General features: G+C 40.3%; 1 protein-coding gene across 2 annotated transcripts in view; it reads left to right on the forward strand.

Annotated features, from left to right (window-relative positions):
• Positions 1–17,406, forward strand: part of POU6F2 (POU class 6 homeobox 2) — a 386,904-nt gene that overhangs the window by 315,754 nt on the left and 53,744 nt on the right. For both annotated transcript variants that reach the window (XM_008055780.2, XM_008055781.2), the window contains exon 5: positions 15,392–15,532. In XM_008055780.2, the coding sequence (XP_008053971.1) occupies positions 15,392–15,532 (141 nt within the window). The remainder of the gene's footprint in view (positions 1–15,391; positions 15,533–17,406) is intronic.

The raw sequence follows: 17,406 nt of genomic DNA on the forward strand, positions 1-17,406 counted from the left end.
TCTCTTTCATGTACTTATCTTCCACTTCTACAGAGTCGTATTTTCTCTAATAATGTGGACCATTAGCTTTTCCTAATGGCATAGTTTTCTTTGGGGCACTTACACTGTAGTACATCTGGCATGGATGTGGCAGCTGCTCCTATGATGTCGGAGTCATTTCTAGAACCATCTGCCAAAAATAGTGGCCCTGTTCTCTTTACAATGAGTTAACCCAGGGCTGCTTACAGGCACCAATTTAAGGTGGGCGCGACATGACCAGAAATGTTATTTTCTTCTCCCTATAATCTAAGTGATATATCTGACCATTATTGTGAATTCAAAAAAATATATGCTGTTCTTTTTTTAAATGTTTTATTTTAAAGATGTGGGGTACAATTCAAGATTAGGTATAGAAATGTTCATTATGCAGGTCACCTTGTTAATGAGGTGTGCCCCCCGGCTGGCAGTTTCCTACTACTGCCACTCACCCACCCCCACCCCCACCCCACTGCCCCCCACCCCGGCAGTTTCCCACTACTGCCAATCCCTTTCTAATAGTATTATGATAATTGTTCAAGGTCCACTTATGAGTGAGAACATGTACTCAGTTCTTTGTTTCTGTGACAGATCACTCAGTATTGTAGTTTCTAAGTCCACCCAAGTTGCTGCAGCGTTCGTAATTTGTCCTTCTTTATGGCTGTGTAATATTCCATCATGTATATTACCATATTTTTTTATCCATTCCTCTTTCAATGGGCAGCATGGTTGGTTCCATGTTTTTGCTATTGTGAATAATGCTGCAATAAACATGCATGTGCAGGTATCTTTTTCACAAAGTGATTTGAGTTCCTCCAGGTATATTCCCAGAAGGGGATTGTGGGGTCATATGGAAGGTCAATTTTTAGATCTTTTAGGAATCACCAAACTGTTTTCCACAGAGGTAGTACTAGTTTACCCTGCCACCAATTGTGTAGAAGTGTTCCCTTTTTGCCGCATCCTCTCCAGCAACGTTGTTTTTTCAGTTATCGATGATGGCCATCCTGACTGGAGTTAGGTGGTATCTCAGTGTGGTTTTAATTTGCATTTCTTTGATGGTGAGTGAGGCTGAGCATTTTTTTCTTATCTATTGGCTACTTGTATGTCTTCTTTTGAGAAATGTCTATTCATATCTTTTGCCCATTTTTTAATGAGGCTTTTTGTTTTGTTTTGTTTTGTTTTTTCCTTGTCAGCACATTTGAGTTCCTTGTAGGTCCTGGATGTTAGACCTTTGTCAGAGATACACAGTTGGCAAATATTTTTTCCCGGTCTGTGTACTGTCTCCCCGCTCTCTTGCTGGTTTCTTTGGCTTTGCAGAAACTTTTCAGTTTGATGAGGTCCCACTTGCCTATCTTATCTCTTAGCCTGGGCACTTGGGGTTTTGATCAGGAATTGGTTGCCAGTTCCAATTTCCATAAGGGTGTCTCCTGCATTTTCTAAGATTTTTATAGTTTGAGGTTTTACGTTTAGATCTTTGATCCATTTAGAGATGAATTTTGTGTATGTTGATAGGTAGGGGTCTTGTATTAACCTTCTGCATGTGGTCAGCCAGTTTTCCCAGCACCATTTTTGGAACAGGTTCTCCTCTCCCCCGTGATTGATGATGGAGTCTTTGTTGAAGATGAGTTGGTTGAGAAATTAAGGTTTTGCTTCTGGAATCTCTAGCCTGTTCCGTTGGTCTATATGTCTGTTCTTGTACCAATACCAGGCTGTTTTGATTATTGTAGTCTTATCATAAATTTTAAAGTCTGGGAGTGTGATACCTCCCGCTTTGTTTTGTTTGTTTGTTTGTTTCTGAGTATTGTTTTGGCTATTCGTGGTCATTTATATTTCCATATGAATTCCTATATTGTTGTTTCCAGGTCTGGGAAGAATGATGCTGGTAATTTAATGGGTATTGTGTTAAATCTGTAGATTGTCTTGGGCAGGATGGACATCTTAACAATGCTGATTTTTCCAATCCATGAGCATGAAATATTTTTTCATTTGCTTGTGTCATCTTTGATTTATTTGAGCAGTGTTTTGTAATTTTTGTTGTAAAGATCTTTCACTTCTCTGGTTAGGAAAATGCTAAGTTTTTTTGTTTGTTTTTTTTTTGAGGCTATTACAAATGGGATTGTGCTTTTTATTTGAGTTTCAATTTGTTTATTGTTTACTGTTGGTCTTTTGCACATTTATTTTATACCATAAGACTTTGCCAAAGTCCTTTATCAGTACAAGGAGGTTTTTGATAGATTCTCTTGGGTTTTTGAGATATAAAATCAGGGTACATGCTGTTCTAAGGTTCAATGGCAGGTCAACAACAAATGAGTTGATCTCTGCTGGTCCTCTAAAAAATAACCTATAATCCAAATGTAGAATTGTTTCCTGGGAAGACTCACTTATCTTTTGACTAGCTTTCTTCTACAACAACTGTTCAATGAAGACATTTTGTGAGGCACAAGCCATTATAAATAATAAAATTCACTAACAACTTAAACAAGGCTCTCCATTTGCTGATAGGTTGATAAAGTGAAGATATTTTGCATAGCATTTATCATAAGCATATTTTAATAATCAATATGGTTATTGGGATGGAAAGAAGAGGAGGTATATTTTTATCTTTATAGGCAATAAATTGAATTGGTTAGGCTTATAAGTTTCTTGAGTTTCAGTGATTAAAATAGAATCTGTAGAAAATATACATATTTAGGAGTAAAATAGCCCCAAAGTAAATTTTAAAAACTTCCAGCTATTCTGGACAGATTCTCAAGTATCCAAGATCTTATCATAAACTAGTTCAGCCTTCCTACTTAATTTGTAAAATTATAATTTATAAGCTCACAGCTAAGTCTTAACATGTGATCCCAGCCACGGATAGAGTACTGCTCCTTCATAATCCATCTTTGTAGTTTTTTGTAACAGATAACACTCTGTATTTTCAAAGATGATGGCTTTGTTTTTATTACTCAAAGTTTAATTATTAATTTCTGGTCAGTCAGCAATTTAGATTTCCCTCTATATAAAACAAATGAAAGTAATTTATGACTTGATGACTATCGATTATTGTTTCCTGGGCTGCAAAGTGGTTAAGGCCATCTCCATGATGTTGCACAAAGATACGCTTATTTAGGTGTTTTCAAAGCAACGGCTTGCCCGGAATTACTCAGAAGGTACTCACACCATTTGAACTCATACACCATTGACACATGGACTTCCTAATTTATGTTTTCCCACCTTCTTTCTCTGCCCTCAAATCTCAGTTCAGAAGGTTTCTGGCTCCATCTCCTGCCTCAGCTGTGCTCTGGACATTCAGAACACAGCAGGCTTTCTGATGTCCCATAATCCTATACTTACTCTTTCTTCTGCTCTGCCTGCCATCTCCCTTCTGCTTAGCTCGTTATGATTTATTGAGGATTAAGCTCCCATCAGCTCTTTTGTGACACTTTCTTGACACCCCTCCTCTTTCCCCCACTGAGCTAGCCAGTTCCTAAATATTACTAGGATTCACTTAGCACTCCCCTACCCTGTCTTGTACCCACTAGCTCTTATCTGTCCACATATCTGTCTCCCCTGTGCCTTAGAATCACTCCGGGGGAGAGACCACACCCCATCATATCTGGCATATAGTTGATGCTGTATTTGCTGAATGAGTGAATGGCGAACCAGGCCATCCTATGTGCGAAGTTATCCTGGCATTCCCCTCCCCCTATTAAGGATAACCCTCTTCATCATCACTCCCAGCTGCCTTCTTTTCTTCTTTGCTTCCAGTCTGATTCATCCCTGTCCAATCCAACTCAGTCTCTGAAATATAGATCTGATCATGTCCCACCACAATTGCCTATAGAAAAAAAGCACAACCCCTTAAAATAATGTACAGTGTCCTCCCTCATCAAGTACATGCCTTTCTCATCATCCATTGCTTTCCTCCTTCCACTTCGTGTTCCCAATGATATTAAAAGTGCCAAACTGGTGGCTCTATGTACACAAAATCCTGTTTCTCAACTCCACGCCTTTGACTATGCTATTCCCAGTGGTTGAGATGCCATTTCCTCTCTCCTTTTCCCCTGCCCCACAATCAACTCCTAGCCATCCTTTCTTTTTTTTGAGTTGGAGTCTCACTCTGTCACCCAGACTGGAGTGCAGCGGCTACTCCCGGCCACCGCAACCTCGACCTGCTGGGCTCTGGCGATCCTTCCGCCTCAGCCTTTCAAACTCAGTTCCAAAGCAGTCCTCCAGGAAATCCTCCATATTCCCTGAAGGCTAGTGAGGGTCTCTTGTCTGGGCTCCTTATGCCCTTTCCTTACAGCACTGGCTACATAGGGTGACGGCACAGGAAGTGCATCAACATGAGAAGTTCTAGTCCTGTTCATCTCTGGCCCAGAGCCTGCACCTTGGTTATCAGGAAATGTCTGATGAATAAAATTGTCCTAAGCTCCATAAAGGCTGAAACTGTGCCTTGGTTTCCTTTGAGTCCCTCATCCTTTCTTGTCATTCTTCTGCACTCAGTAGTACCTGTTTTCCCTTATAGAGACTCAAAAGTGTTGGGAACTAACTTAGTAAATTAGGCATGGGTGGATAAAGAGCATATTGTGCTTCTCCATAGCTAGAAACTCAAATAATATCAACTACTGTACCGTGGCAACAATTTGTTTCTTTAAAAAAACAAAACAAAACTGTCATCACTGGAGTGCTCCCAACCACTTGTTTAAACTGGATGACAGAATTAAAAAAAAAAAGAAAGAGTAATTTTGAAACATCAACAAATTCACCCAACTAATGTGCCATGACAATAGGCAATTGGTGAGAGTAGCACTATTGTATGTAAGTAAGAAAATAGCATGAAACTCAATAAAAAGATAGATTTTTCAGGTTATTAAATGGAGGACTAGACAGAAAAGGAAATGAGATGTGTAGGTTTGTAGTAATACAGTATTTGTCTACATATAACTTGGGTAAAATCTGATTTAGAGATGCTGTGTTTCCATAATGCTGACCTCTACACTTCAAAACCAAATAAATGTATTGGTTTAAGTTAAAAGCTCATTTCCCCCTCAACTCTAGGTTTAACTATTTTATCAGTAAATTTAAAAATAAAAAAGAAATGCATCCCTTTGGAGAGCTTTCTAGTGATTTGCTACCAAATCATAGTGTGTCAGCCAGATTGATTCCTTTCCCCTCCCTCAAGTGCTCCCAAGCTCCTCAGTGTGGATCTCATCAATTATTCTGTGTAACATGGACCTGTAGGATCTACCTCTCTCTCTAGTGTACTTCTAGAACTCCCTAGTGTCCACGTGTGCTCATGGAGCATCCTCTCTGTCCACCTGCAATGATGTCCAGACTTTGTGAAGTCAGTTGAGTAGAGCCTCACTTTTGACTCTGCATCCAGTGACCTCCAGAAGCCACAAACTAAATGTCCAAATGACCTGAAACTCCCTGAAATCCCACCTCCTTAACTGGTGTCACTCTCAAGCACCTGGTCTTGAAGCAGCTTTGCTTGCTTGGCACATAGAGTTCATCCTTATATGGGGAAAGTGGCCCCTTCAGCTTTGGGGCTGGCCTGGAGGCACGCAGTCTCCATAGCCCAACTTCATCTCCACCACCACACCCCATTGATTAAAAAAAAATAAAAAATAAAAGGCCTTATTCACTGCCACATTACCCTTCAGCTGCCAAATAACCTCAAACCAAGGGATTGAGTCAGTTATCCAGCCCTGTCTGCTTCTGATTCCAAGCATGTAATATAGTTTCAAGACACCCAGGGAAGTGCTGGGTCGTCACTTTTAGATTCTGCCATTGTTGAGTTTTATATCCTGGAGTATTCCCAACTAGTCAGAATGACCATTCCGTGCCCATTCTGACCTTTCATTACTCTGCCCACATAGCTGAAAGAAAAGCTATGTTTATTGGTGCCAATTTACATGGCAAATTGACGCACAGAGGGTTTACACAGGAACTCTTAGCACCGAGTCACCTGATGTTTGAGGCTCTGGTCAGTTAGTTCATTGTAGTCTGAAAGACTGTAAGGTGTGCATTTTTTAAAAAATTAAAAATTTAGACATTTTTGCTGCTATCATTTTTACTCTTTTTTTTGTAAATATTGAAGAGTCAAGCTCCTACCAATTCTCAGTCAGGCAGAGATATCTTCAACTCACTCTTTCATCTGTTAACTCATTAAACATTTATTGAGGGCCTACTGTGTGCCTGGCACTATTGACAGAGCTGAAGATATAGCAGTGAACCAAAATTTACATTCTAAAGAGAGGAAGAAAGAAAATAAACAAGCAATTGAATACCATAATATCAGACGCTAATAAGTGTTATGAAGTAAATAAGAAGACTAAAAGAAGAATTGAATTTTTTTTAACTTTTATTATGGAAAATTGGGAGCATATATAAAAATAGAAAAAATTATCTAATGAATCATACAGATCCACCACCCAGCTCCTTGCAATGATCAACCCAAGACCTGTCCTCTATATACCCATTATGCAATATTTGGAAACAAATCCTAGACATCACATCGTTTTCTTATAAATGTTTTGGCATGAATATCTAAAAGAAAGGGAATGTTATGTAGTTAAAGTAGTCAAGAAAGGTGGCTCTGAGAATCTGGGAGAATGAGATAGGTGAATGAGGAAAAGAGCTTCATTAGTGGAAACAGCAGATGCAAACACCCTGAGATAGCTGAGCATCTGCAAAATAGGCCACTGAGACTTCCCTGGAGGGAATTAAGGGGTAAGGTAACTCAATCCTAACACAGAAGTATGACCAGAAGTTCCTAGAAGGAATAAAATTATTAGTAAAACGTATATAAGGTGTATTATATGGCAAGAACTCTTCTAGCATTATGCATATATTAGCCTATGTATTTTTCACAACAGCTTATGAAGTTGTGACCTCTATTATAATTCCTATTTTGCTAAAATGGAAGAAACTGGGACACAGAAAGTTACAGCTAACTACTGGCAGCTTTGGAATGTAAACCCCAGCAATCTGGTTCCAGAATTCATGTTCTTAATCTTTACACTGCTCTGCTTCCCCTTTCAAGGCATATGGCTCATTAATTGCAAGTCACATTTCTGTGCAACTCTGAGCAAGTACAGGTACATAGACTCAGAGCTGCCCCCATCCGTGTCCCTTTGGTTTTTTTTGTTTTGTTTTTTTGTTGTTTTGAGTTGGAGTCTCACTCTGTTGCCCAGACTGGAGTGCAGTGGCTGCTCCTGGCCACCGCAGCCTCGACCTGCTGGGCTCCGGCGATCCTTCCGCCTCAGCCTTCCAAGTAGCTGGAACTACAGACACACGCTACCACACCCGGCTAGTTTTTTGATTTATTGTAGAGATGAGGTCTCGGCAAGTTGCCCAGGCGGGTCTTGAACCGGCGGGCTCAGGCAATCCACTCACCTCAGCCTCCCAAAGTGCAGGATCACAGGCTGAGCCACAGAGCCCAGCTTCCATGTCCCTTTGAACCACTACCTCCTCTCCCACGACTCCGAGACCCAGACTGCCATCTGAATACTGCTCCATGGCCAACTTATCTTTTCCTATTTCCCTTCCCTTCCCTCTAAGATATTTTTTCCTATTTTTCTATAAGCCTCATGAAGGTTGGGAACATGTCAGTCTGTCATTCACACTGTCTCCTCTCACACAGAGCCCAAAATATAGTGGATACCAAATAAATACTCAGTCCCGCAAGACAGACCCGCACTTCAGATGTCAACTGCAAGTAGTAGATCCTAAGGTTCCCCATATCTCTAACCTGGCTATAAATTGAAGGGTCCCATCACTCCTTCCTCATGCCCAGTAATTTGCTATAACAGCTGACAGAACACAGGGAAACGCGGTTATTTGTTTTTTATAAAGCATACAAATGAACAACCAGATGAAGAGTTAGACAAGGCAAGATCTGGAAGGGTTCAGAATGATGGAGTTTGGGGTACACCATCCTCCCAGCCTGTGGATACATTCACCAAATAGGAAGCATTCCAAATCTCACTGTATACGGTTCCATTACGTAGGCATGATTGATTAAATCATTGGCCACTGGTGATTAACTCCATCCCCAGCTACTCTTCCCTCCCCTAAGTCAAGGGATGGAGCTGAAAGTTCCAATCCTGTAATCACAGGACTGGTTTCTCTGACAACTAGCATCCCCTCTCCAAGAGCCACCTCATTAGCATAAACTCAGGTATAGGTGAAAGAGAGCTTATCATGAGTAACACATGATACTTCTCTTACCCCAATTACTCAGAAACGTCAAGGGTTTAGGAGCTCTGGTCAGGATGAAGACCAAATATGTATTTCTTATTATTTCACAAAACCATAACCCTTCTCTCAGAACCCCTGGGATACCTCTTTTCTATGAGTTGTCCTCACTTCAGACCTGCATCTGAAGCTCTTCTTCCAAAAACTCCCTCAGGCTCCAGGATTCATTTGACCCCAAGTGCAAAGGGCCAACAGTGCCTTGAGATTGCCAACCCTTATCTTCACCTCAGGGACTGTTAACCAATGACTGTCAGGTATAGAGTCTGACAGCCCAGCTTCCTTGCCTTGGAATGAGTTAACTTGGAGGCCCTATTCACACTCCAGATCCTCCAGTAGAAATAGGATTCCTCCTTTCTCTATCCTGTTTCTGGAGAGCCCAACCAAAAACACTAGGTTACTTTAAAAATGCCTCTTTTAGTCAAGAGAACTCATAGAAAATTACTATACTTCCAGTTTTACCATAAAATAAAAATAACAATAATTCTAAAACTATACCAAAATCAATGGGATTTTTACACTGATGACTCAAAGGCCTTTTAGGATATTGCAGTGCTTCAGAGTAATCTCAATCTCAAGTTCCCCAGTCCCAGAGATCTCTTAGCAGTGGTTAGTGGAGACTCCTGGTTGACTGGCAGAGAGTTGGATGGTCAGCATCTAGTAAACACCATCTTTGCCGAGCAGTGGGAGCACAGATTGAACAGCGAAGCTTGGCTTAATACTAGAATTAAGAAAGCTGATTTCTATTATGGGGGCTCTATAACACAACAATAATCATGTGACCAAGGGGAACTCCCCAGTGATGCAGATTTTTCAGGTCAGCCTGGGCTTCAAGAGTGTGTCAGCTCAATGGGTCAGCCAGCCAAGCCCCAAAAAGGGTCATGGAGGGGCTGGTAAGCCTAGCCCCACAAGTGTCAGCTCTAATGGTCTGGCAAGCCAAGCCCTGAGTGTTGCGACTGGCAGGAGCTGGCAAGCATAGCCCCCAGGGTGTTGGCTCTAATGGGCTGACAAGCCAAGCCCTGAGAGTGCTGCTGGTTTGGTGGGTTGGCAAGCCTAGCCCCCTGGGCGCCTCAGCTTCGGAGTCTCGCCTTCTTCCAGCAGCTCTCCTGGTTCACCTGGCTCCCTCAGCAGGCAAGCCAGCCTCTAGGGTGCATGGCTTCACGACTCTGATGGTCTTCTGCAGCTCTTCAGGTTGCAGCTCTTCAGGGTCAAGGTTCTTGTCTCATGCCCAGGAAGAATGAGGGACATGGACAGCAGGAAGGTGAGAAAGCAGGATTTATTGAGGACAGAAAAGCTCCCACAGTGGGAGGGGGCCCGAAGGGGTTGCCCATCTGGGGCTGAAAACCTGGTGCTTATATAGCCCTTAGTCCAAGCTAATTAGCTAGCACTAGCTGTGAGCTGTTGCTGTTCTGATTGGTTCCTTTTCAATCAAACAGTGAGGACTTTAGCTCTAGCTTGAGAGGCTTACAGGGAGCTTGTTTACCAACACTGAACCTGAGAGGCCCACCAAGAGTTCACCACGTTGTTAGCAGAGGACCCGCCTGTCTGTCTGCCTAACCTCTCTCTTGCTATCTCCTGTCTCACCTGTAGGCTGAAACATATATCAAATAAGTTGTGAGAATGAATATGACCACCCTTCCAATATTTGTCTACTGGTATTTCCTTGACCTTTTAAGAAAAGACTTGAAGCCGGACTCCGTGGCTCAGCCTGTAATCCCGAGCTTTGGGAGGCTGAGGGGAATTAATTGCCTGAACCCGCGGGTTCAAGACCTGCCTGGGCAACTTGGCGAGACCTCATCTCTACAATAAATCAAAAAAATTATCTGGTGTGGTAGCGCATGCCTGTAGTTCCAGCTACTTGGAAGGCTAGCAGAAGGATCACCGGAGCCCAGCAGGTCGAGGCTGTGGTGGCCAGGAGTGTGCCACTGCACTCCAGTCTGGGCAACAGTGAGACTCCACCTCAAATAAATAAATAAATAAATAAAGACTTGAGCGTAAGAAGTGGAAGTGCTGATTTCATCAGAAGAGTCCCAAGGAACCAAGAGGAAGCAAGAGAAACATTTTTCCACACATATAAAACAGCCAAGGTCCTATTGTATGTAAATGAACTCAAAAGCTGCATTTGCCCTGCTGTTTCTAAGCAGCCACTGTCATTTTGAACCTTAAATGAGGGGTGAATAGTGGTGAATGCATTTATGAATATCCTCATTTAAAAACAAATGGCAAACCACAGCTCCATAGTTCTAAGTGGAAAAGATTTTATAAAATTCATATCACTCATGAAAAGAATGATAAAACTCTAGATCATGGGTAATTATGCTCCAAAGAAAGATTTTGAGCCGCTGCATTCATGAGACCCTCTTGTATGGGAATACAATGTGATAGCTAAATTTCCTAATCATGCTGCCATATTTTTGTAAATGAAATTTATAATGATAGAATTATGTAATTATGGGGACCAAAGGGAGGCCAAACTTTACCTGTACGATGATCACTTATCTACCTAATCCTGAATTGTACCCACATCTTTAAAATAAAAATAAATATGTAAAAAAAGAATTATGTAATTAGCACATTTTCATGAAAAGTATTATGATTACAAATGTTCAGAGTTAAGAAAACTGAATTCTTTCCAGGATATAAAATATGAGTCTTTCAGAGAAAAGGAGTAAGGGACATGATTTGGAGAAAAATGCTTCTCCACCATGTAGTGAGATCATCTATAGTGGCATCTATATGATGTCATACATATGTTATCTAAGGGTGCTCCTTGGGAAGACTTTATTAAAATTTTTTTCTCATCACAATTTAGTGTTCACAGACAGCAAGAAGACACCAAGCATATAGATTTGGAGATTTGGGATTTATTTTCATTATGAGACAAGTAGCCTATCTGTATATTGACATGAAATAAATCATCATAAATCCTGAGACATTTGTTTGCATATCTTTTTCCTACATGCCCTTACTATCAAATCAGCAACTGTGGAATAGACTCATTCACAATATTTTGACATAAGGTAGGAATTAAGCTACAAAGTGGGTGTCCTTATGGGAATCTAGCAAATATTGCAATTAAGGATGAGGAAAAACGTACTATAAAGAAGGTAATATCTCTTGCTGGTCTGTCACCTACTGACTCCAGCTTCAGAATCTAAACACTACTTTCTCTAAAAATAAGCTCATCCCATCCAATAGGAGAGGCCCAAGATAACCAAGTGAAGCCATGTTTTAAATGCTTTTTACTGATGCCCTCCACTCTAAAATACTATAAAACATTATTCAACCTTTCCTTTAAAAAAAGTAAAATAAAATTCTGTAAAAAATATAAAATAGTTACCCTTGTTCACATAATTTCCAAAGTAAGAAGATATTTGTGAAAGTGAGTTCTAATTCTGGTAAACTGATTAGTTCAAAGTGAGACAATTAGGTAGCATTTATTAAGAAAATGATATGTGCTAGATATTGCTCTAAAATTTTTGTATGTCTTATCTCATTTAATTCTCATCCTAACCATGAGAATTAAATGAGATAACATTATTTTTACACCCATTTTACCCATGAGAAAATAAGGCATGGCTTACTTAAAGTCAGAAGCCAAGGCAATCTGGTTTCAGAACTGAAGCCCCAACTGTGTTAATAGATGAGCAGGAAGAATGTGAGGTTTGGAGCCCTTCCTCACTGGTACAAAACTATTTCCAAAAGTTATTCTGTGATGCTCTAAAATTCTAACAGGGAGAAATCTGTCTTAAGAAATCAGTACTTCCATTAGTTGGTTTTCATATTCCAGAACTATAATTTGACATATTTGAGGCTCAGAATCCATTTGAATATAACATAAGAACTCTAACCATCTGCAAATCCTTACGTTGAAAATTTCTGTATTTATAAACAACCATGCACCAGAATTCTGCATGTCTTTTGTGTTGGTCTGTTGAAAACATGACCATGTAATATAGTCAGACTTCATTTGGGCCATCCTTTGTTGGTTAGGTACATTGGCAATGAAAGATCTGAAAGCATAAACTTGGCAGTAGCTTCAAAATATCCAGTTGGTCCTGGATAACATGCTCATTATGTGCATTTATTGTGCCGGGGCTCCCTGCTGTCCAAATCTACCCAGAGTCTCCAATCAAGAAGAAGTATTGATAGGAGCACTACTAACATGACATGACTGGGGACAATACAGAGTGACATGACCCGAGGTGATGAAGAGAGCACGTATGGTTTTTTGACCGCCCCTCCCCCTCCCTGCCACATATCTTAATGCATATTACATCCGTGCCTTGGCAGTCACAGACAGAAAAGCCAAAAGATATTTATGAAGCTGCATCCATCACCACCAATGGTCTACCTGAAATGCTGTCAGCTTGCAGATTGGCTTGTACCCACTGTCTGTGAGTACCATACTCTGACTGTAGGTCTAGCTCCAGTTCCAGAGGGGCAGCGAGGCATCTCCAGTGAGCCCAGTCACCTTTCACAAAGACCCACTGGGATGCCAGATAGGAAGTAGGAGAGTCATCCGAGTTGGCATTTGCTTCATGAAGAGGGAAAAGCAGTAAAATGAGGAACACGTGGATTTCAAACTAGGACCAGGACACAGAGGAAATAAACATTAAAAATAAGCCAAACCTGTTTATTTGCGGTTGCTGAAGTAACCTTCCAAAGCAGTTGAAATGCACCCATTTCTGGCCCCAAAAAACAAAGGCTCAGAAGCCCACTTTTAAATAGATACTTTGTTTTATATTCAAAATTACCTTTATCCTTTATGCAACACCTGAATTTGCAGCAAACACATGAGATTAAAGCTGAACAACACACCAGTGTCCTAAATGTAGGGAATTCTCAGTCTATACTATTGTATTATGTCCAGAAAGTAATTCAATAGTTTCCTATATGAATTTCTGATTGACCTAGATATTAGGAAAATACTTTATAATTACTAAAAATCTTCTCTTCATTAAATAGGAATAACTGTTTATTTTCCTCAGAGTGTTCTGTATATATAGATTTAGATTTTTCACCTCAAGTTTATGAACAAAATTGCATATTCAACACTAAAACCAAACTGCACATGATTTCATCTTTCTTTGCAGATGAAAAAGCTTATTTTGAGATCTTCCTGAATCTGAATCTCAGGAATTTCATTATGATTTCAACTTGCATTGCATAAAAGAAATGTAAACATGGCAGTTGGCACATGACTAAGAATGTCGTATCCATGGGCAGTGTCTGTCCTGGCAATTTGGGGAAAGTATTTCCCAAGCGGTCTTCTCACTTCAGGAGTGAATAAAATAATACATATGAACTCTTCTCACTTTAGGTAGTCAAGCTAAAAACAAGGAGAGTTTTTTCTGGACACATACCATTACTTACTCCATGTACACTATTAAAAACATACTCAGAAGACCAAGATAAAGACCAACCTGAATTTTAAATCCCGTGGTGGTAATCTGGGATAAGACAGGGTTTCTCTATAGGCTGATGGATGAGAATTTTTTCTCTTAAAAAGAAAAATATTATTGTCTTTTAGGAGAGAGATAAAGGCAAAAGACATGAAGTAATAAACTTAAAATGGATTTTCATTTTTTAAAAATGTGCTGGGTCAACAGAATTACTGCAGAACCAGTAATGTGAAATTTGGTTATAAATGAATAAAGAAAACAATAAGATAAGGCTATCACATTAATGAAAAAAGAATTATTAAATTTCTGTCTTTTTTTGATATTTTCTCTGATAATATTTCCTTCCTCTCAGATGATGCAAACTCTAGGCAAATTTCCAAAGAAATTAAGTAATAAAATATGTTTTGAGGGAAAGAAAGAAAGAGGGAAGAAGGAAAGGAAAGAGAGAAAAGTTAGTGAGACAGAGAATGAATAAAGTAAAGAAAAAAGTAAAAAAGAGGCATTTTTAGAAGAGCTTCCAGGACTTGAATTAAATATGGCATTAATTTTTTTTCACCAAGTCTTAGTCTTGGCAGATTTCTGCTAAAACGCAGGAATTTCATGGATGTGGGAACTGGTGATGGAAAATGCATTATTATATACACAACAATTGTTGTACTTGAGAGAAACTATATGGGGAAAAAATAACACCCTAGAATAAATACAAATGAAATTCATGTATCAAAACCAATACTGTGAAAATGGTTTAAATGTTTCTTGAATTTATATCTAGTCATTAACCTAAATGCAGATTTTAGTTCAAGCCACACTTCTGCCTCATGGTCAGAAGGCCTGAAAACCTGTGGCGTGGAAAATTGGCAGGAAGAAGAATATTGAATTGGTCTCCATGGAAAAATAGATTTTGGCAGCCATAACTTCCTCCCTAGGCAGCTCTCTCTCCCCCTCTCTCTTTCTTCCTTCCTGTTTCACTCTTGTCCCAGGAAAGAAGCCGAGGGAAGACCATATGTTAGCTAAAACAGCAAGCAGATGTCAACTTAACCCTTCATCAAAGGACCTTTCTCATTGGCCTTGACTCCCATGGTCAGGTGAAACCTCAAAAATATCTCAGTCCTAGATTCACCCTCTAAGAGCAGAGGCCATAGATTTCCATTTCTACTGGCTTTGATGTCCTTCTTCCCTCAAAGAAGAAAGTGGGGTGGGCCACCTGCCTCACCCAATGATCCTAAAAGAAACTATAATTCATAAATGGAAATGATCAATTCATTCACAGAAACCCCAGAAATCAATTCCTCTCTTCTCCCCATTCCCATCCTGTTTTACTCCCCTATTCTGACTGGTTACCTCAAAGAAAGTAGACATTTCCTCAGAGATTTATTTAGTCTAGAGAACAAAATCCAGGGACTTCTGAAATCATTTCTCCACCTGGAAAGGGCCTGACAGCCCACCTCACCCCTTAAATTCAGGCTCATTCCCTTCTGGGTTAGCTCTAAACCCAAACTCCATTAAGCAATCCAGTGTCGGGAGAGAACATTTTCCTTCCAGCCTCCTTTCCATCCTCCCCCAAACCCCAGAGCTTCCGAGGGCATATTCAGCAGGCTCCTCCAGTGGGTTCCAGGCCCTTTTGCATGAGCGTATTGATGCGAGAACTACCTCCCCGAGTCAATGTTATGTCGGTGTGCTGTGCCTGTGCCTCTCGGTGGTTTTCACGGTAATCTTTTCTCTCTTTGCAGCTGGTTAATAATCCACTAGCAAGTCAGGCTGCAGCGGCTGCAGCAGCCATGAGCTCCATAGCCAGCTCACAGGCCTTTGGCAATGCCCTCTCCAGTCTTCAGGGGGTCACAGGTCAACTAGTTACTAATGCACAAGGACAGGTGAGTGGGAGATGGGAACAAGAGTGCATTTTTATGGCAGATTGAACTCGGAAAGGAAATGAATTTCTTTTGCATGACAGTGATATGTAACCGCATCTATTCAAGACAAATAAATAATGTTTACTAGCAATGTCAAGAATAGGAGAAGGGTTGGGAGGTGTTTCTATATTTTAGAAACAAGATTTTTTTTTCCTTCCTCTAGAATGTCAAAGTTTTATTTTGTTTTTATTTCTATACGATGGCTCATGTTTTTACCTTAATTTAAAAAGTTACCTTTCATTACCTGGACATTCTTTAAAAAAAAAAAAAAAACGAGTTAAATTTTAAAAATAAAATTTTAGTTTTGCTTTTTTACTTTTCACTCTTTAAACTTGGATACGGGGGAAGCTGGTGAGTTTCCTTCCCTAGTTGCTGTAAGATTTCTAAATTAGCCTTAATAGAGCCAATTTCTGAATGCATGGGGAGGTGATGAAGTCTTGTAAAAGCAACAAAGAAAAGGGATGAATGAGTTAGAATGAAGCCAACTGAAAGTCAGCCCCATGGCCCCCAGCCTCCTGCTGAATCTCACAGAACCTAGGTGGTCTCTAGCATTCTTAGAGATTTACTTCAGGTTGTCAAGGCCAATAAAACTTCCCTGTGTCATGAGAGAGGGTCTGTCCCCTTATACTGCTAATGTGCCCACATCATGGTCACCAAGAAACTGATGGAGCTTCAGATGACCCAATAAACCTAAAGCTGCATAAAAACCAAAAAAGAAATGAAGCTGATGATGTCAGGATACCCTCCATTTGAAGTCAAACCTAGAACCCAGCAGTTAGGGCATTTGATTCTCTAACATGGCCACTTATGATCACAAAACACAAGGGAGAAGAAACTGGCATCCTCGCAAAGATTTTTTTCCTCCCCAGGTTATTTATATAACCAGCAGTGTGTTTACGTACTCCCTGCTTGGCCTGCTCTGTGGAGAGCAGGAATTGCAATGTCTTGAACCCTGTTTTTATTTTACATAAAGAGTAAACAAAGATGCATTATAAGCTTAACTGTCTCCATCTATGTCCCAGGGAAAAAAAGCTGACCTTGTTTTATTTCCCGAGCGGGTGCAGGATTGTCCCGTCAGAACCCGGAGGGCTGAACGATGGAGCTTGTCAAAGAGAGGCCCCATGTAATGAATCATCTTATCACAGGTGCACACCACACATATTAAAGGAGGGTTGTATGAACACTGTGCCCTCTACAGTAACCTTTCAATGTCTGCTTTAACCCTTGTTCCAATCCCTTTTCATCAAAGGATCATTTTATGCAGCCGGCTCTAAATGGAGGCTCTCAAAAGCCTATTAAGATTTCTGGAGGGATGGGGTATTGGTGTGGAGGAAAAGTTGGTTTTAATATCTATAACTCATGCTCACATCAGGTCAGTCCTGGAAGCTGCTTCCTAGAGCTGTGCCCAGCAATAGCTTACCCTGCCTCATTCTTGCTAGGTGGTTGGCCCTTAAGATGTAAATTTTAAGAGTTCAAGATAGAAACCATAACCGCAGATGGGTACAGTATTTCCCTCTGATTTTTCTGTTCCAACATCCAAATAAAATACACTACTATGCTCTGCCACTTGAGTATTTGTGATGAAAAACACTTTATTATTTAGAAAGAATTATGAGGAATTTGTTCTTCTCATGATTTAATGGCTGATCACTTTGCCAGTTGCAAATTCTCAGGGGCTGGAGATACTACCTTTGCATTATTTGGCCTTTGCCAACCCCTGAGCCCAGGGATAGCTCTCCCAGCCAGTGAATATCCACTAGAAAATGATCTTCAAAGTAGATTGATTGATACTATGCATACAATGAATAAGAGTCAACCTTACTTGAAAATTTCTC

The sequence above is a fragment of the Carlito syrichta genome, unplaced genomic scaffold (assembly GCF_000164805.1).
Source record: "Carlito syrichta isolate Samal-C Ts95f unplaced genomic scaffold, Tarsius_syrichta-2.0.1 Scaffold301952, whole genome shotgun sequence".
Taxonomy (NCBI): domain Eukaryota; kingdom Metazoa; phylum Chordata; class Mammalia; order Primates; family Tarsiidae; genus Carlito; species Carlito syrichta.